The sequence below is a fragment of the Danio rerio genome, chromosome 6 (genome assembly GCF_049306965.1).
Source record: "Danio rerio strain Tuebingen ecotype United States chromosome 6, GRCz12tu, whole genome shotgun sequence".
Classification (NCBI taxonomy): domain Eukaryota; kingdom Metazoa; phylum Chordata; class Actinopteri; order Cypriniformes; family Danionidae; genus Danio; species Danio rerio.
The window spans coordinates 31,384,328-31,404,877 of NC_133181.1; the positions used below are offsets into that span (position 1 = coordinate 31,384,328).

The window sequence follows — 20,550 nt, forward strand, 5'->3', positions numbered from 1 at the left end:
AAGTTTATTAACTTTAATAATTTTTTTTCCCCATTCAGCTATTTAATCTTATTCCCTTTTTTTATTTAGCAATCAATGCATATTATTACTCAAACTTTAACCAATATTATAAAGGCTGTCCTGACACGACCATCTAATTTATGGTTCTGCATAAGCATCTTGACATCCTAAGGGCTCACGCTTCTCGGGGAGGCTATAAACAGCATGGCATTTTTAAGAGCAGCTAAAGTGGTTGTTATATAGTTGTTTCATTGTGGAGGATAAAGAAATTGATTAGGTGCTGGAGAAAAATTATACTCTGATCAAGAAGACTAAATGGTTTCTGCTGGGATGTTTTGTGTAAACAAACTTTGATTTAGTACTTCCTCATATTTAACATAAGCAGAGATCATAAACTTTACTCCCCTCACTTTTGCACTTTAACTGTCCTTCTGCTTTATGTAAGGAATGGTATTTAAGTAAGGTAGTGTAGGTATTTGTGTATGTTTAAATAAATCATAAAGGGCAATTGCATAAATCAATTGGCTTAATCTGAAAACATTGTCATTTTTGTGAACATCTGCACATTAAATTAACTCTTGAAAACAGTGCATAAATGTGTCTTATTTCAGCAGAGCATTGCTAAATGAACTTTAAAATTTCCATCAGTTTTTATGTGTGTGCGTATGTAGAAATGAACTGTAATGTTAATTTTTCGCATTTTGACAATTTACCAGCTTAAGATTGTTGTTTATTGTAGATTTTTTTTTTTATCTCTCTGAAAGCCTATAGCTTTAATTTTAATTTAAAATGAATGCTAATGCACTACTAGTGTCTTGAAGTAGACGCAGTGGTAGTGGGATCAGACTCACAAGCTGACTTACTGTCTCTAAAAGATTCCATTATCTCCTAATTGCTCCATTGTAAGGACGTGTGTGTTTGAGAAGCGCAGTTAAGGCTGGAGGGAACAACTCTAGTGTTTGGGTCATCTTTGTGTGGGTATGTGCATCTACTCTTACAATACACTTCTTTTCATACACCCATGGACCAGATCTATTGTTTCTTCAGACAGGCTCTTAAAAGCCTGAGACTTATTGTTTCCAGAAGGCTGAGCAGGCTCGTGGCACACACGCACACACAATGACCCCTGTCTGTACATCGCAAATGGCAATTCTCTTTCTTATACCCTACGGCACTGTTAGAGAGGTATGCTGAGGTCATGGAAATGACCCACTCTTGGGTGTGGGAGTAGAAAATTAGTGTTCATTTCAAATAATTGAAAATAATAAAAGTTAAATTTTTTTTTTGTTATTATAGTTAAGTAACACCAATAAAATGTGAAAAATAGAATACATCTAGAAAATGTATACATTTATCATTTGAGCATATTAGTTTGACAAGCAAACATTGTCCCTGTAGGGCAACTTTTAAAAAACTATATATATATATATATATATATATATATATATATATATATATATATATATATATATATATATATATATATATATATATATATATACAGTTGAAGTCAGAATTATTAGCCCCCTTTGAATGTTTTTCTTTTTTTTATTTTTCTCAAATGATGTTTAACAGAGCAAGGAAATTTTCACAGTATATCTGATAATATTTTTTCTTATTTATTTTCTTATTTTCTTATTTGTTTTATTTCGGCTAGAATAAAAGCAGCTTTTAATTTTATGAACACTATTTTAAGGTCAAAATTATGAGCCCTTTTAAGCTATATATTTTTCGATAGTTTACAGAACCATCGTTATACAATAACTTGCCTAATTATTCAATCCTGCCTAGTTAACATAAATAACCCAGTTAAGCCTTTAAATATCACTTTAAGCTGTACAAAAGTGTCTTGAAAAACATCTAGTCAAATATTATTACTGCCATTTTTTTTAAATAATTCAGGGGGCCTATAATTCTGACTTCAACTGTGTGTGTGTGTGTGTGTGCGTGCGTGCGTGCGTGTGTGTGTGTGTATATAAAATATCTCTGAGTAGAATTTTTTCATAGTTAGTTAAACTACTTGTGATCAAAGGAAAACAATACAAATATTTTAGCTTTTTTGTTTACCCAATATATAAAGAAAATTCAATAATTGTTTCAATGATACGAAGAAAAGTTGAGATGCTTTATGTTGTTTAGAAGAGTGAAAGATATTAAATTTCCTTTCACTTCCTCAATCATTGTGTTAGAAACAGCCATTCTGCAACTTTATTGTGTTTTCTATAATTCAATGGCAAGGTGATCATTATAAATATACACTGAAAAAAATGCTGATTTAGAAACAACTTTTACTATACACAAAGAAACTATACGTGAAATAAACATTTTTCTTGTAAGGCATGCTTCAATAATCATTATTTACAACTTATATCAATATATCAATATTTTACTTATACATAAAAAAACTGTAATCAGTTGGATTTTACAAAATTAAAACTGTAAACTCATCAAATTTTTCTTCTACTTGGCCCTATTTGTGATTCAGCCAAACCACCAGCAGCACCAGGAGTTTTTTTTACTTGATAGAGTAAAATAGAATGAAGCAGGAAAAGAGTGGGAAAGAGGATAAGCGTGCAATCTGGACAGCTGTCTCCATCCATGCCTAAAATAAACAAGGGACTCGGTTGAGATTAATGACGGTTTAAAGAGAAACACAACCATGGCACCTCATCCAGGAATGTGGTGTGTATTAATGGAAAGGAATGGACTGGAGGAGTGGGGCTGGAAAAGGCTGGCTTGCCTCCAGAACATTCTTCTTTCTCTCAAATGACAGTCATTTTAATTCCTCTCTGCGCCTTCACTGGAACAAGGCAACAGGAGCTGTGTGAACTGTGTATTGGCCATTCGCTAGTCATCCCCCTCACTGACCCCATCTCGCTTTGTTGTTACTGCATCTTCCAGTTCATTTAAAGTCTTCATCAATTCTTGCAGACCTCACAAACTTAAAGAGATTACATTGTGCTAAAGACTTAATTGTTTCTGAATATGATGGCTGTTTACACAGTGATAAACTGCAATGTTATACCAGTAGTATAGAATTAAAATGATGAGATAAATGTATTATGTAGTATGAATTTAGAAGGAGCTCATTTTGAGCATGTGAGCATGTCATTTTGAGGATGTTCGGCTGCTTTCGATTAGTTTGAAATGTGACTATTAGGTGGAAGCATCCTAACTCCAATGTATTCCAATTATTTAAATAATAGCTTTAAATAGCATAGCTGACTTTACTTCCCTTTTTTTAGAATGCATCTGCTCTTTTTATCTGTCTTTGGCTTTTTACTGTTTGAGAATAAGTATAACCTCTCTCTTACCTAAACATATTGTGGAAAGACTTACTTAAGTCCGCCAAGTGCTGGCTGTTATGCACATCATCTGTTTCTCCAAGCCCACCATTACATCATAGCCTGATGTATTAACATCAAAAGAAGCTGTGTTGTGAAAACAACTCATTAATGGTTTGATGAATATTGTGTCTTTGTTCATATGACATCGCTAATACCATAAACACTGGAAACGATATAATGCTGATGAAAATGCTTTTTGTTTTTCCTCCAGCCTCAGTATACAAGCCTGGGGCTTCTCAACAGCATGGATCAAAATGGGGGCTCCACATCCACCAGCCCCTACAACAACGATCATGCTCAAAACAATGTGACGGCACCATCGCCCTATGCCCAGCCCAGCTCCACCTTTGAAGCCCTCTCTCCATCACCTGCCATCCCATCCAACACAGACTACGCTGGCCCACACACCTTTGATGTGTCCTTCCAGCAGTCCAGCACAGCCAAATCTGCAACCTGGACGGTAAGACATACAGCAAATGTAGTCATTTCTCATTTCTCTGTAGCAAATTTCTCATGTAGGGACATGGATGAGTCTGTACATTTGGAATGAATGTCTGAGGTGTTGAAGGGATGCACATTTTTACATTTTTTTTCTTTACTGGATAGTTGGTTAATAAAATAATAATACTAAAACAATTGTATTTTGTTAGTTTCTTAACTAATTTCTAAATGATTTACTTTTATAATTATGCTTTATTAAGTGTATTCTTATAGTTTTAAGCATGTACATTTTTCTGGGAGTCAAAAAAGTAAACTATTATTACAATAATGTTTTTAATTTGTGTATAATTGGAATTTTTTCATAGTTAAATATAGTTACAGTTTGTAAAAGTGTGAAGTATTCATGTCTAAAGATGATTATTTTTACCTGCTTTTGACCCATATATAAAATATTAGTCATATATTTATGGGATTAAGGCTGGAAGCAGAGAAACCGGAGTATGTTTTTCCTTATTGGGGTTAAGTATCTGGCTTTAGGGTGACAACTAAATATTTCTGCACCAGGAAATTGGACCTCCTGCCCTCTGGTCGTAAATCAGTCATAACCATTCATTTCAGCCCTCTATATAGCATTTGGAGTGTTTTGTTGTGTTCTGACAATGTATTGTGGTTCTGTGTTACACAAGGACAAAGACTATGTGATGTCACTTTAAAGCAATAGGTCTGTGCTGTGAAGGGTCTTCTTCCTCTAGGAGGACAGTAACATTTTGATCTGTCTGATCTCAGCGTTAGGCACATCTGTGATATATATGAAAGATGTCAGTTATAATATCCACCTGGCTGGAAGAAAAAAAAAGTCCCTGTTGGATTAAATTGGGCTGTTTTTTTTGTTTTTGTTTTTTCAAAAATGTTTAATTTAAAAAATAAATTTTCATTAGTTTTTTTATGTAACATACAATACCACACAAATATATAAAATGTAAAGTTCTTCACAATTTATGCATTTTTAGAAAATAAATAAACAATTCGACAACCAGTAAAAAATATATAGAAATACTAAAAATAATAGTACAAAGCATAACAGGTTAGATACATTGGTATTTCAAGTGAGGAAATTAAAATCTCCCATTTATCTATTTCCTTGTAATTACATTCATTTTAGCCAACATTTTCTTATATGATACATTCTCAATCGTGGATTCCATCCATAATTTAAGTGTAGAACATTGAATATTTTCCAAATAAGGGTGAACTCATCATTTGTAATATGTGGAACCTCAGTTTTGTCACCTAAAAGGCACATCCTGGGTGAGAGAGGGATATCAAATCACTGACATCTACCTAATTGTCTTAACGCAGATTCCCAAAAGGGTTGAATCTTTGTACATTGCCACAATGGATGAAAGTATGTACCAATCTCCTGATTACATTTTCAGCATTTATTATCATTGAAGCAGTGGTGGAAAAAGTACTGAAAAACCATACTCATTAAAAAGTACAATTACTTGCCTAAAAATATCTGAAAAAGAAAAATATCTAAAAAGTATCTGTTGTAAATATTACTCAAAGTAGGATTAAAAAGTAGCCCTTTCTAAAGTACTTATGAGTAGTGAGTATTGATTATTACACTGTTAAATGCTAAAGCATTTACATGTAATTTGTGTGCGTAAACGTAACATTACTGCATCTAGTTATTGCCCAGCAGGTACACAACTTTATAAGACATTAATATTAGGTTAGTTTTAGGTTGTGATGTCAGGTGACCAAAATTCTGTCTTGCTAGTGTCTAAGGACAACGTTATTTTGATCTCCAATAACGATGTCAAATGACGTTGATATTTGGTTGATTTTAGGTTGTGTTGGATAATGATCAAAATCTAACATCGAGCCAACATCTTTAACCAATGTCATATTGACATCAAATACTGACATTTATTCATCAGGTATGGCAACTAAAACCAATGTCTGATAGACATCATAGTGGTAACATCCACACAACGCCAAGCTGTAACATCATTAGACGTAAATATTTGGTTGGTTTTAGGTTGGACGTTGGACATTGACCTGAAGTTGAGTTCTGACGTCAACACAATTTTAATTTCCAAACAATATGCAACGTCCCTATGACGTTGGGGTACAATGTCAATCTGACATTATGTTGACGTCTTGTGCCTGCTGGGTGTTTAGGCTATTTCAGTCATCATACAGTAAACATCTGTCATTTTCTCATCAGTAACATGCATCAAAACAGTCTCTGGGTCAATGCGTGTAAAGATTTTAGACATTTTCTTCAATGCTTCCAAACAATTTACTGCAATTATAAATCGCCCATGTCTTGAGGTTGTTCATTATGATGCGATTTACCTTCTGTGTGTGATTTGATTGGACAGGAATCACAGGACAAGATTTTTAAAAATCCCCATAGACAAGAAAAAATCATGTAGTGACTGCAGGTTGAAGGAAAGTAGTGGAGTAAAGTACAGATACTGCACTAAAATGTACTCAAGTAAAAGTACACATTTATAAAACTACTTAGTAAATTACAATTCCTGAGAAAAACTACTTAATTACATTCATATTAATATTTGTTATTAATTACTTTACACCACAGCATTTAAGCATCCCATTCTAAAAAAAAATCGCACTGAAGTGTTGTCATAAGATAATTAAGTGCAATTTTTCAAAACCAGCACCACTAGACTAGTGTAAATAAATGACTTAGAAAATAAAATATTGAAGCAGGCAAAAGCAAGAAAAATGGCCACGGCTGACCCCTGCTGGTAAAGTTTTTTTCATGAACCGCTATATCCGCATAGCGGAATCAGGGCGCATCAGTGAACATTGCGGTAGCTGTGTCTCTGTGACTTTGTTTTGCATAGATAGGTGTCACCGCTTGATAATCAAACCAACTAAACCCGCTGGGCTAGTTGTAGTAGCAGAAGGACAATCCCATCAATGCATTGAGCAAAAAAACAAAACAAAAAAAAAACTGTCCTTCAGTTGCACAGCGCACCCTAGCGATAGCTAACTAGTCTTAACTAATTAAGGGCTTTGCAGTCATAAGTTGATCATCTTTTCTCTTTTTCGCTGTCCTTTATATTAGCAATAATGTCAACTTTTTTCGCTAAATGTGATCCATTTATGCTATTGAACTTGAGCGCAACTGTGGAAGTCATTAAATCACAGACATTAATTGAGATAAAAGTCCCAGCCATTATAAACCAATGTCTTGTTAATCTTGAATTTGGCAGATTGTGGTCTTGAAAAACCAGTTGCGGTAATGCCATCTCACATCTTTAAGTAAACAAGTTGAGCAGAGATTGGTTGCGAGTTGCTCTGTGCTCATTGGCTGCAGTGCAGTGTGGGATTGTGACATTTACCCTATTCCCACAACAGCTCTTGTCATCCTCGCTCCTTGATTTCACCAATACAGCAGCAGTTGTCAGACACCTCACCGTACTTGGAAGGCTTCTGGGTGTGAGAAAGACGCCACACCCTCGGTTGTCTCATTTAAATCATCGCTGCTCAATCACAGTTTCATTTTTTCAAAGTGCACAGAACATTGGGAAGAGTGTCTCCTCTGCAATTAAGCTAAACGAAATGCTTTTTTTTGTCACCGTTCCACTTTATGTAAACCACTCTTCTTCTCCATATGCAATTCAATCTAGTCCAGCATGACACACACACACCCACGCAAACATTTCCTGGTATTGCATCCTACCACTTCTCATTTACGGGAAAGCTTTTGCAATCCTGATTTTTCTGTTGATGTCAGTGATAAGACAAATCATACAAGAACATTGTTTTTCGTTTTAAATTTTCAAAGGAAGCCAATCTCCTCTATCATTTTCGGTTCACTTCTGACTCGTCAGTGTTTATTTTGCTTGTTCTTTTAGTGCAGGGCCACCATTTTGGCTGCCTTCGGATGTCAACTTATCAGCAACACGTCTCACAGTACGGCATGGTTTTGTTTGCCCGTTGGTTTTCACCTGTATGACCGTAGGAATGCGACCACTGGAGTTGTTGTCTCAAGAAGTGAGTTGAGGATTAGAAGAATGGGTCAGTAATACTCGTGTAAATACTCCATGCCTTCCTCCTGAACCCTGCAGTGCCGAAGGGGCTGTTCACTGCTCAATGAGTAAAGCTTGTCGGCTACGTCTCTCATAACGCCGCAGGACAAGGAGATGAGAAGGAGGATAGAAGTTGGGGGAGGACAGAAGCGCTCAAAGAGACGAGTGTTCCAGCGAAAGGTGGCAAGATACGACTTGTCCACGGAACATCTGCAGGCCCGTCCCACGCCTCGTGAGATGGAGCTGAGACTTGTTTGTGTCAACGAGCTTGTCGAGACTCGTCTGACATTGCCACGTAAAGCCCTAAAAGCCAGAGCAAGCAGAGGAAGAAGAAAGAAAAGCAGGGAGAGGTTATGAATTCTAAGAAAGGCGTATCTTTCTCTGACAGGTTCTGTTTGGAGATTTGCCTTTCTTGTTGTTTTGTGACTTTGAACAATGAAAGATTACCTGTGCTCATAAAGAGCGTGCAACTGGACTGAGTCAAAGATAGATCCGTTTGTCGGTAAGGCCACAGTGGCAGCTTTAGCTCACTTGCAGGATCATAATCTCCATCTTCAGTCGGCCAGTCGAGATACAATAGTGCTCTCTGAAAAGGCCCAGCATCTACTTATTAGACTTGACCTTAGAGCCCACTTTTTGTTCAACGGCTTCGGAGGGTAAATGAACAAGAAACATGAACACCTTCATTTTAAGCACAGAAGACATAAAGGTAGCTGAGGGGAAAGAATTTGGCAGCACTCGGGGCATCCATTGAGCAAAACGAGGGGAAATCCAGCATAATTACACCAAAGCTTGTCACACGTTTTCTGGGAAAGATCACATTTCCAAAGCATATAATTTAATCACAGGGCATTAACTAGTGCCAGGAAGCATGGGGGCATTTGTTTTCCTCACTAGAGAAAGTATGAATCTAATGATCAGAATAATCTCCCTCCAACCGTTGATGCTTTTTCAAAACAAGTTGCAGGAAAATGTCGATATGCACCTTTTACTTTCTACTTTGTGTGCAAAAGGTCTGATTTTCACTTTCAAATCAACTGAAGTAAATCTGCACTATGCAAGTTTTTCTGGCAAGTCTAGCAACATCATGGCTGTTGATTTGCTAATCAAAGCAATGGCTAAATCTCTCCTGCTCAACAAAGTGTGCCATTGCAAATTTGCATTTGTTTTCCAAAGTATGTGCAGATTAAACTTTGCCCTTTAAATGTTTAACATAAAATATAACATGCACTGATATTAAATGAAGAGTGCAGTTTGTAATTTGCATGTGAACAGATTTGCATTTCCCTGTTTACAATTTGGATTTGAGTGATGACTGCCGATGTTTTGATTTTGAAACTCAACAAGGTGTTTCTGAAGTTTTCCCCACTAAACCCGAAGGAGGAAAAAACTATTTTAATATCTTTCCAAATGAAGTTGGTTTTGGGAGAAGCAACAGGCGTGATGGTACATGTCAGGTATGAGGTGGGACAAGACCAGAGGCGCCAGAGCGTTAGGCCAACCCGCCCCACCATGCTGAGACACGAATACAGCCTTAGCCCACAGCCTTGCTCTGCTCAAACACACACACTGCAGCTACAAACTTGTCACAACACGTACAGAACTGTATGTGTGTGCGTTTGTTGTGTGTCTGACTGCGGTTTTACTGTGTGCACATAAATCTCGGTATGTGTAGCAATCTCTTGGTCGATTTCTGTGCCTATAATAAAGAATTAAGTTAATAAATCACATCATAGAATTTTCTTTTATTTAGCATGGTAATAAAAGGCTGCAGGGCACAAAGGGAAGCTAAACAACTATAAATATGCTGTTGCATTAGTCATGCATAAAACAGCAGATTTTTCATATTTTGTTCACGCTGGTTGCAAATTAATCAACTGCACGCATGGTCTGCAAAAATAAAACATAATTTTAAAATTCTACCTACCAAATCTTCTTAGATATCTGTTAAGTCAGTCAGTTCACAAATGTCACTCAGCTCCACAAAACCTTTATGTCTTATGTTGTACGGGTATACTTGCAGGAATTACTAAAAATACATTGTATGGGTTAAAATTGTCAAACTTTCTTTCATGCCAAAAATAATTCAAATATTAATTTAAGATGAAGTTCCATTAAATTTCCTATTGTAAAATGTCAAAACTTTAAACATTATTTAAACAGTATTTGGATTTTTTTGAAAGCCCAAATATCAGTTAATTATACATGCAAATACTCCCAAATTATTCCAAATATTTGAAAATAAGTATATATTGCAAATATTGTTCAATCTTAACAACGTATACATTAATAGAATGCTGATTTATTTAAATTGCTAAATTTTTTTAGTCAAATTATTGTTAAGTTCAGGGTCAGACTTTACAATAAGGTTAAATTTGTTGGTTGATAGCTGATGACCACCTTCCTTCATTCATTTATTCATTCATTCATTCATTTTCATTCAGCTTAGTCCCTAATTTATCAGGGGCCTCCACAGTGGAATAAACCGCCAATTATTCCAGCATATGTTTTTTGCAGGGAATGCCCTTTTAGCTGCAACCCATCACTGGGAAACACCCATACAGTCTCACATCCACATACTACAGCCCATTTAGTTAATCCAATTCACATATACCGCATGTCTTTGGACTCTGGGGGAAACCACAGCACCTGGAGGAAACCCACACCAACAGGGAGAACATGCAAACTCCACTTAAAAATGCCAATTGGACCAACCAGGACTCCAACCAGTGACCTTCTTGCTGTGAGGCAACAGCGCCCCACCTGATGACCACCTGAAAAGGAAATTTGATCTCATTTATAAATCTTGAACAATATAATAGTTTGCCTAAAAAATGGGTAATTTAAAAAGCTGAAAACAAAACCTGAAATTAAAAAAGCTAAAACTATTACGATTTTACAAACCTAAAAAGCCAAGTTGGGCGGCGACACGGTGGCGCAGTGGGTAGCATGATCATCTCACAGCAAGGAGGTCGCTGGCTCGAGCCTCGGCTGAGTCAGTTAGCGTTTCTGTGTGAAGTTTGTATGTTCTCCACATGTTGGCGTGGGTTTCCTCCGGGTGCTCCGGTTTCCCCCACAAGTCCAAAGACATTAGTGAATTGGGTAAGCTAAATTGATCATAGTGTATGTGTGTGATTGAGTGTGTATGGGTGTTTCCCAGTGATGGGTCGCAGCTAGAAGGGCATCCGCTGTGTAAAATATATGGTGGATAAGTTGGCTGTTTATTCCACTGTGGGGACCCCTGATCAACAAAGGGACTAAGCAGAAAAGTAAATGAATGAATGAATGAATGAATAAAATCCAAGTTAGTAATTTTGCAAAAATTCTATAATTTTTCAAAACTTAATTTAAATTTTTAATTTAGTGTCCACATCAAATAATATTAGCAAAAGGGATTTTATGTAAAAAGTCATGAAAAAAGACACTTATTAAGTATCTGCAAAATAAATTTTGTAATAATACAATTTCTAAATGTGTAAAATAATGTGCACAGTCTCTTTGTGTTAAAATTAAACACAATATTTATTCTGACCCACACTCATCAAAATGTATAAAATAATATGTGATCATTCTAAATGTGATGTGAAAATTGAAATCATTAATGTCTTGCTGACAAATGCAAAACTTAAAAAAAAAACAGTAGATGTGCACTCTTGCACTGTGATCCTTTAATCAGACTTTTAACAGCACCAACAATAGATGTTATATAACATTCATGTTATGATATTTGTGTTACCATGATTTAACCATAAACAGTAATGTGAATTTTAAATGAACATCATTAACCAAAAACAATAAATGTTTAATAAATATTATTCTTTACTAGGTTATAAAGCCTGATTGTAAAATGTTATTAAATTCTCCCCATCCCAGACTGTCATATCCTCTTTTTTTGTTTAAAACGTAACTTTAACCTTTTTTTGTTACATTCTCAAAGTGTGTAATTGATATTGCAACCCATGACTGGAACATAATTATATGTTAACACCGCGGTGCCTCTCCCTACAAAACAGCCAATGCCTCCGATTCATCAGCTCTCCGTGTGGCTCCACCCGTCATCATGTGTGTCTGTGTGTTTTTCAGTCAGAAGCGCCTCATTTGGCCCTGAGCAAACACGGCAGCCTCCGCAGATATTTGCATTTTTAAAATGTGTTGCTTTAGGGCTAGAATTGGTACATCAACTTCTTTGTTTGTGTGGTAAGGTTTGTAGGTCGGAGTTGACACTGTTACAAAGTATGTAAGAACAGCGTTTGTTGTTAGTGTGTGTCAAGCTTCTGTCATTTGTAACTGTCTAGCTTTGTGTGTGTGCATGTGTGTAATTGAGACTGACCCTTAGGTATTCATTCTTTGAACCCCTGTCTTTCTCTCAATTCAGTTCTATTTAATTTAATTCATCAATTCAATCAATTAAATTAAATTCAATAGAGCTTTATTGGAATGACTATGTAAAATACCCCAATGTTACAAAGCAATACAAATTAGATAGACAGACAGACAGACAGACAGACAGACAGACAGACAGACAAAACACACATATACTGGCATATTACATATATTATACAGAGAGCTTTGGTAAGGGGAAAATCTCTATCTCTCACCTCATTTAGTTGAATGACAGGAGCGTACAGAGGCATATCGAGTTGAGAGCAGAGGGGTAATTACAGTTATTTATCTTTCTTTTATATAGAACACCTTTCAAAACATGGACTTCATTCACGCATAAAACACCTCCATCATCCATCGGTGAAAGCACCCTGGTGCTAAATTAGTCCAAGCTAAAATGGGTGCAGGCAGTTCAGAGAGTGGAGATGCTTTCTGATGGAGACATCATCAGCTAATGCATGAGAGGTGACAGATCGGCTGACAAAAATATAGACTTAATGAACTATTTTTATTTTAGAAGTCATACAATTGATTGTACAGAATTTATTTTAATATCAGAAAGTTATTTTAATAATTTTGTAAAGTATGTAGTTATAGTTAACAAAGTTTATTTCAACCATGTTATACATATATAACCCAGTGATGGGTTGCAGCTGGAAGGGCATCCGCTGCATAAAACATACAGTATGCTGGATAAATTGGCAGTTCATTCTGCTGTGGCGACCCCAGATTAATAAAGGGACTAAGCTGAAAAGAAAATTAATGAAGTAATGAAATTAGGGGGAAAAAACAATATTCCTTTATGCATTGATTTACTGTTAATTAAATTAAATATTTTTTAATTCATTAATATTTATTTAAAACATTAATGTATCGAATTTAACTTTTTTTTATTCTTAATTAACAAATACATTTAAGTAGTTCATGATAGAAAATTCATGAAATCAGATCAGAATGTACTGTTTACTTTAACTCACTTTTTTTTTCTTTTGACCATTTCCTTAAACCTTTGAAGATGCGATACTTCTGTTGATGTCAATCTGAGGGCTTCCATAGCAACTCCATATTAATATTCTTAACCACACCTCTCTTACCTTTAGTTTGCTATGAGAGAATGATGCCTCCTACCCAGTAATTTATTTTAGTTGGAAGTACATTAATATGCTTTTAGTTCATCAGACTTTAAGTAGTGTTAACTTTTCCACCTCATTTCCAAACATAGGATTTTTTTCTTCAGTTTTCGTTACTTTCGTTTTCTCTTTCTCTCTTTACATTAAAAAGAAAATACATATATTTAAAAAAAAACTTAATACATTACTAAAATAATAAATCAAGGGGTGGTGCAGTTAGTAGCACGTTCGTCTCACAGCAGGAAGGTGGCTGGTTCGAGTCTCGGCTGGGTCAGTTGGCATTTCTGTGTGGAGTTTGCATGTTCTCCCCGTGTTTGCGTGGGTTTCCTACGAGTGCTCCGGTTTCCCTCACAAGTCCAAAGACATGCAGTACAGGTGAATTGGGTATGCTAAAATTGACTGTGTGTGTGTGTATGCGTGCGTGTGTGCGTGCGTGCGTGCGTGCGTGTGTGTGTGTGTGTGTGTGCGCGTGCGTATGTGTGTGTGAATGAGTGCATATGGATGTTTCCCAGGGATGGGTTGCGGCTGGAAGGGCGTCCGCTGCGTAAAACGTGTACTTGTTGAGTTGGTGGTTCATTCCGCTGTGGCGACCCCAGGTTAATAAAGAGATTAAGCCAAAAAGAAAAAGAATGAATGAATGAAAATAATAAATTAGAATAAACTGTACATTTAACAACAAACATTTATGGATTAAACATTAATAATAAATAGTAATAATACTATAATAAGTATATTTACTCTCTCTCTCTCTCTCTCTCTCTCTCTCTCGCTCGCTCTCTCTCTCGCTCGCTCTCTCTCTCATCCAGTTTTATTCTATCAATTCCTTCTGGAAATGGCCAGGATTTGTGTGTTTGTTCTTGTCCAGATTGTGCAACACTTTGAAAGCTCACAAGCAGGTGTTGGGATGGGCTCCTCTCATTGGAACACTTCATATCAAAAGTTAATAGAGATGGAATTTAATGTGGCATTGTTCTTCAGAACAGCCCCTGGCGATGTTCACAGCCCTTTTTTTTCTTTATTTCTTTCCTCCTAACCTTTTGAAATGAACTTGACAGGAATGTTTTTTACAGTTATTTTCTTGATACGCTGCTTTCAGCACAAGAATTCATTTAAAAGCTGCAAAGAAAAGTGTCATCGGTGCTATTTGTCTTGAAAAAGAAGTGATGTGTAACCAGCCATTATTATATACAATACAAAATCAATGGCATGCCATTATCTATTGCAACATTGACAGTGGCTGAGTGGTGATTTGCTGTTGTCACAATGTTGGCGGTCACGCTTTGTGAGACTGTTTAATCATGGAAATCTCTCTTTTTTGACCTATTGTGTGTGGTTAGACAGTATCTTCAACACCTGATGATGCTGTAGGTATGAGTAAGAGCTGAGTGTTAGCCTGTGGTCTTGTGGATGATTCAAGAACACTGTGATGCAACTGTGTGTGTGTTTTTTGTGGTCAGTGACACCCTGAACATCAAGTCATCAGTGATGAAGAGGATGTTGGCAAATACAGTTGATATTACCACATTTGATTTGCATTTATTTAATATATGGGCATTTCTTCAGCTTTGCGCACTTTTAACCTTGTGAAGTTGAATAAAAAAACTTATTCAAAAGTAACGTAGCATAGCCTCATAAGTTTAGACAGTTTGTGTAGTTTTAAGATCTGTTAGAGGAAAAACATATATAAGAAGTGAAACTGTTAATATTTAACATAGTTTCCATCATAAAATTAACAAATGTCATTTCCACCATATCTCAATATACAGCTTTTATTTCAAAATGAAATCAATTATGGCAGTCAAAAATTGTCTAAAATGATTTTTGTACACTCTCAGAAATAAACGTACGCGTGCTATCACTGAGGTGGTACCTTTTTAACAGGTACGCATTTGAACTTAAAGGGTCCATAATGGTACCCCAAAAGTATATTTTAGTACCTAAAAATTTTAAGAGGAACTATTTTTTTTTTTTACTTTTTAGGTACTATTATGTATCCTTGAGGTATTAATATGAACCTTCAAGATACAAATTTGTACATTTGAAAAGGTACAACCCCAGCGACAGCTCACGTACCTTTATTTCTGATAGTGTATCTAGTTTAAAAAATCTTTCCACAATGTATACAATAATTATACATTCGTTAATTAAATAAATTAGTCTCTTAGGACCAAATGCTGAATTGTACACCTGTCACACTCTAAAATTTAATATTAATTTGGTTAAGAGCTTATTAAAATATATATAAATTGAATTTGCATATTAAATAAAGCATGAACTTATAAGTTGTGAATACATTTTTAATGTGCGATGAAAACTTTTGAAATATTCTAAAAAACATTGTGCGTTGATGGAAATGACAGGGTGGTGGTGGAAATAACTGGGTGTTATGGAAATGACAATGTATCAGTGGTAATGTAGTGAAACATTAGATATTTATTAGAAAATTATTAAACTCTAAACTCACACTTTTGTGATAGATTCTTGTAATAGGTTGTTGTAGATTGTTGAGAAACCACATCAACAATCTATCACACAAATTTTTTTAAAGCGACATTACAGTGTTGTGATGGAAATGACACTGAACATTTTGTTGAAAAATTGATTTTGATAATAGCCTCACACTAATATTTATCAAATATTTAACTTGTTTCACTAGTGCTTAATTAAGACACATTAATAGTTTCCAGATAAATAGCATTTTAAAATGTTATTTTCATTGTTGAAGTTTAAAACTCTTAAAAAAGTGATTTTGACACCTAAAAGAAGGTTGAATAATATGAAAAAAATATAATATAAAGCTAGTAATTTTTTTTTTAAGTAAGCTTCATTATTAGTTTGACAAAGAAAGAGTAATTTGAACAAAATGATATATACTTTTGGATAAATGATGAAAAGACATAAAACTGCCCGTAGTTAAAGAATTACCCATATATACAATTAACTCTATACTTTATTGCACCATAATTTTGGAATTTTACAATTTGATTATTGATTTTGTGATTTGTTGTTTTATAATTAAAGGTTATCAGGACTAAGCTGAATATAATTTCAGCAAACATGATTTCAGCTTCGAGATGGGTCCTGATGATAAATCATGTAGTTTGGAAAGCATTATTTAGTGTTCTTAAACACAGGTATATCTTTACCCATGACAGCTGCAGGACAGAACCAGAAGTCCAGCGCCTAAAGCCAGCTGCTCTTCTCTTTAAACATAGTAAAATGCAGCTTGCTTCACAAGCCTCTTTTATGAGAGTTTACGAGAAAGGCTTTATATACAGTTGAAGCACATTTCAGCACATTTCTAAACATAATAGTTTTAACAACTCTTTTCTAATAACTGATTTATTTTATTAAAATATTTTTATTTATAATATTTGACTAGAGGTTTTCAAGACACTTCTATACAGCTTAAAGTGACATTTAAAGGCTTAACTAAGTTAATTAGGTTAACTAGGTGGGTTAGGGTAAATAGGCAAGTTACTGTATAACGATGGTTTGTTCTGTAGCTATTGAAAAAAAGCTTAAAGGGGCTAATAATTTTAACCTTAAAAGGGTGTTTAAAAAGTTAAAACTGCTTTTATTTTAGTTGAAATAAAACAAATAAGACTTTCTCTAGAATAAAAAAATATTATCAGACATACTGTGAAAATTCCCTTGCTTTGTTAAACAACATTTGGGAAATATTTAAAAATGTATGTATGTATGTATGTTTGTTTGCATGTATATATGTACGTGTTTTTATATATATTTATATAACTTCTCCAGTTTTTTAATGTTTATTTATTGGATTGGGAAAAAAGAAAGAATATTAATATTATTTGCTATGTGTAACCATGCTCGTCTCTCTGTTTTCTTTAGTACTCCACAGAGTTGAAGAAGCTGTACTGTCAGATTGCCAAAACATGTCCTATTCAAATCAAGGTCCTAACCAACCCACCCCAGGGTGCAGTCATACGGGCCATGCCTGTCTATAAGAAAGCAGAGCATGTTACTGAGGTGGTCAAACGATGCCCGAACCACGAGCTGAGCAGAGAGTTCAATGACGGTATGCCACTCTTTTGTAATTGGACTGTATAAATTTGGCTAAACATTTTAATGTTCCATATAATTTACTGATTTTGTGTTCAATAGGCCAAATAGCCCCACCCAGTCACCTTATTAGGGTTGAGGGGAACAGTCACGCTCAATACGTGGAGGATTCCATTACTGGGCGTCAAAGTGTGCTGGTGCCTTATGAGCCCCCTCAGGTGAACACACACATACACACACCTACAATTACAGAAGAACTGCAGTGAACCTGGCTGTTCCTACAAACCCTGCACACCTGAAAGCACTCCCAGCAGATGTTAAAGCATTAGTTCAGTTCAAAATGAAAGTCTTTTACTCACCCTCATGACGTTTTAAGTAAACTCTTGTACATATACGGAACACACATGAATGTATTTGTGATCTTATTTGAGAGATTAAAGTTAATACAGATCAAACCAAATTTTATTTTTAATGTAAGTCAATTTCATTCAGTTTTATATGCATGTTAACATTTCATTTTACTTGTAGTATAGCTATAGAGTGCTTGATTTACAATGAAGTTTATTCTTGCTATTTGCCATCTTATTTAAGCTTCTGTTTGATTTTTAAATCACTATATGAAAGTTTTAAGTGGACAGACTTTCAGTAGAAAGACATAAATCACTCAGATATTATAAAATGTTATTTTTGTTTAGATCTACAGAAGCCTTTTTTCATTTTGAGGTTGAACTAAAGTTCATTGCACACTAAAATCAACATTTTTACATGCTAAAAAATCAATACAACCTCACATTGTATAAATCGCAGCACAGAGCACTTTGAACATACTGAAGTACTACACAGAGCACTATGAAGGCAGAATGTGGGAAGATGGTTTAGTATGCTGATTTCACTAAGCTGATTTCAAGTTTGTGCATGCACATGTCCCTCTATACCTTTGATGTACTGCCACTGCCAGTCTTCATTCAGGATTATTTAATTTATAGAATTTTTATGGCTGCAGTATTGCACTTGGATGGCCACAATATTTCCTTTTTCTTTTTTTGTTCTTTTGAAAAGGAGAGGAGAACAAAAGCATTCCTACTTTAATGGGCTCTATGCACAGCTAGAGTTTTAAAGCCAACGATAAACTTCCGGTGAAAGCTTAATGTGACTTTTTAATTTCACAAGGTTTTTTTTACAGCATTGATGTTGTAATGTAATTACAATAAATTCAGTTAAATCGGCAAGCTTTTGTTTAGTTGTCTTTAGCTTCCTTGGTAAAACAACCAACTCCCATGCAGAAGGTCGCCGGTTTGATACCAGCTCAGAGCGGGTTGGGTGGCGTAGGACCGGCGGGGTTACATTGGTGCCGTAACTCGGATGGGAGTGAGATTTAGGGGGTGAGTGTAACAGAGGCCAGCTAGTAAGTGCTGTGCAGCTCTGACCTCTAAAGGTGCTCTAGCGACAGATGCTAGTAGCCATGGTCTTTAGCCTCCTTGGTAGAGCAACCGACTCCTATGTGGAAGGTAGCCGGTTCGATACCAGCTTAGAACAGGTTGGGTGGTGTAGGACCGGTGGGGTTACACAAGTGTAAAACGAGTTGAAAGACCTTTGTAACGACTAGGGCCGTCCGTTGCAACAGGTTAGCGCAGAAATTCCATTGAAAATACTGGGGTGAAATAAACTGTCATGTTTTAAAATGGAACTTAACTGAGTACTTTTTGTCTGATCTGAGAGCCACTTCATATCGTATATCTAACAGGCAGTGAGGATCGTTGATTTTTAAAGAAATCTTAAACTTGACAATTTTGTAATGGAAAGACAGTTCACCGAAAGCCCTTGAGCTGACTGGATGAAAATGAAAAATCTGTGTGCATATAGCCTATTGGCTCTGAATTCTTTTGTGAAATATTAGTATTTTATTTTAGTATTTTTCACAACATATTAAGTAATACACATTCGACTCAGTATGCAATGTTTCTGTGCAAGACACATTTTTAAAGGATACTGATACAAAAAGCAAAGATGTTGGACTTGTTTAACACGTCTATTCTCTATTAACAGGTGGGCACAGAGTTCACAACCATCTTGTACAATTTCATGTGTAACTCCAGCTGTGTTGGCGGAATGAACAGGCGGCCAATTCTCATCATTGTCACATTGGAAACCAGAGAGTAAAGACTGTTTAGAAAAACTGTATAAAAAAATAAAAAATAAAATATATATATATAATATTGTGTAGAAGAAATATTGAAATTTGACTTAATTTCATAATCTATTTCTATAGTGGTCAGGTTTTGGGTCGACGGTGTTTTGAGGCTCGTATCTGTGCGTGCCCTGGACGTGACCGCAAAGCTGACGAGGACAGCATCCGCAAACAGCACGTCACCGATGGCACAAAGAGCAGTGAGGGTACGAAACGCCGTAAGTAATGCTGGGGGCTGGTGACTGGGCTTCATCTAAAACACACACACACACACACACTTGCGCTGCATGTTTCTTATGCTTAGTGCACTCACCCCTACACATACTGCATGTCCTCTTAACAAACACCCACACTGCAGTTCTTCCTCCTGTGCTGTGCTTTAGCTCTGTCTTGTGCTCGCAGACCTTTTCCTACAGCCGTTTCACTTCTTCTGTCTCCATCTTCCACAGCTTTCCGTCAAGCCTCTTCTCACCTATCCCAGCTAAACTCCATCAAGAAACGAAGATCTACAGACGAGGAAGTGTTTTGTCTGCCTGTGAGTGTCTTTATCTGTCTGCAGTATTTAAGGCTTTAAGTTATTTGAAAGTATAGACTTAGGCCCATTCAGAAAGGAAATGTTCTTGCATCTGTTGTATCAATTGTTTTTAAATGTATTCATGCAAAAGTTGGTAAAATTAATGCAATGGGGGTATTATTAATGCTATGTGATGCATAACAACACATAAGGCCACATTAAACTATTAAAAGAGTTCATCTAAGAGTTAATAAAACAAATTTTTGTTTATTCTGTAAGTAGACATCTTGTTTTGGTGTCTGCATCACAAAAGTGAATATATATATATATATAAAGCTTATTTAAGCTGATAGGGTGTCTATTTAAAATTTTTCTGATTACTTATAATGTAATAAATTATATTATATTGTCTGTTAATATAGATATTTATGTAGAAATAAAACAACAT

General features: G+C 35.6%; 1 protein-coding gene across 50 annotated transcripts in view; it reads left to right on the forward strand.

Annotated features, from left to right (window-relative positions):
- The window catches only part of tp63 (tumor protein p63), a 118,629-nt gene that overhangs the window by 84,665 nt on the left and 13,414 nt on the right, over positions 1-20,550 (forward strand). For 25 of the 50 annotated variants that reach the window (XM_073952526.1, XM_068221642.2, XM_068221639.2 and 22 more), the window contains 6 exons: positions 3,559-3,807; positions 17,230-17,416; positions 17,503-17,618; positions 19,447-19,556; positions 19,670-19,806; positions 20,038-20,123. In XM_073952526.1, the coding sequence (XP_073808627.1) occupies positions 3,559-3,807; positions 17,230-17,416; positions 17,503-17,618; positions 19,447-19,556; positions 19,670-19,806; positions 20,038-20,123 (885 nt within the window). The remainder of the gene's footprint in view (positions 1-3,558; positions 3,808-17,229; positions 17,417-17,502; positions 17,619-19,446; positions 19,557-19,669; positions 19,807-20,037; positions 20,124-20,550) is intronic. The other 25 variants (XM_068221638.2, XM_073952530.1, XM_068221640.2 and 22 more) reach the window with 1 other exon arrangement.